General features: G+C 45.0%; 1 protein-coding gene across 1 annotated transcript in view; it reads left to right on the top strand.

Moving 5' to 3' along the window:
• LOC104081684 (olfactory receptor 49 {ECO:0000312|EMBL:EDL36361.1}-like) overlaps positions 1-221 on the top strand; it is a gene marked incomplete at both ends in the record, with an annotated part of 979 nt that extends 758 nt beyond the window's left edge. The window contains one exon of the mRNA XM_009584522.1: positions 12-221. Coding sequence (XP_009582817.1) covers positions 12-221 — 210 coding nt within the window. The remainder of the gene's footprint in view (positions 1-11) is intronic.
• Between the last annotated feature and the right edge of the window lie 533 nt (positions 222-754).

The following is a 754-nucleotide window of genomic DNA, read 5'->3' as shown; positions in this document are numbered from 1 at the left end:
ATTTTGTACAGCAGCTCCATCTTCAGATACATCCGACCAAGCCAGCGGGGTGGGAGGGATTTTGACAAAGTTGTGTCTTTCCTCTACTGTGTGATTACTCAGCTATGTAACCCTTACATCTACACCCTTCAAAATGAACAAGTCAAACAGGCCTTGAAAGATCTGGTAGCAAGGTGTTTTGTAGGCTCTGATGATATTTTGAACTCCAGAGCCTCAAAGCAGTGAGTGCATGTGAATGACTTCGTAGCAGAGTTCCCAGTACCCTGACGGGTGGGGCGGGGGGATAAAGGTCATGCACAGGGAGGGATTAGGTGAAATTCACCTCGCCTAGGTGTATAAAGACTGTGAGGATGCCTGTTTCTCTGCCCTGACTACATCATCTCTTTGACTGTGACCACATTTGATCCATGTGAAACGAGGTCGGGTGAAATCCAAGCCAGACAACACAGACATGTTAATCAACTTTTTAGACTTCTATAGGAAATTAAAATCAATACTGTATATACCTCAGAGAGAGATGCCTAACCTTCAGAGCAGATGACACATCACCACACAGAAAGTTCCTGTCATAGTGCCTATCATTTAATTTACAGAGAGGTACGTGGAGGTGGGTGACGGATTCCTCCCTGATTTCTGCAAGCAAATGTTTTGAATGGTGGAAGCTGGAAGTTCATGCCCCACTGAACTGTTTTCCAATGCAAAGATCATTTTCATGTGCAAGTTACCAAACTGTCAGGACCCTGAGCGCGCTAAT

The sequence above is a fragment of the Fulmarus glacialis genome, unplaced genomic scaffold, assembly GCF_000690835.1.
Source record: "Fulmarus glacialis isolate BGI_N327 unplaced genomic scaffold, ASM69083v1 scaffold6009, whole genome shotgun sequence".
NCBI classification, from domain to species: Eukaryota; Metazoa; Chordata; class Aves; order Procellariiformes; family Procellariidae; genus Fulmarus; species Fulmarus glacialis.
Note: the sequence above shows the minus strand (reverse complement) of the source record. Positions and strands in the feature narration are given on the sequence as shown.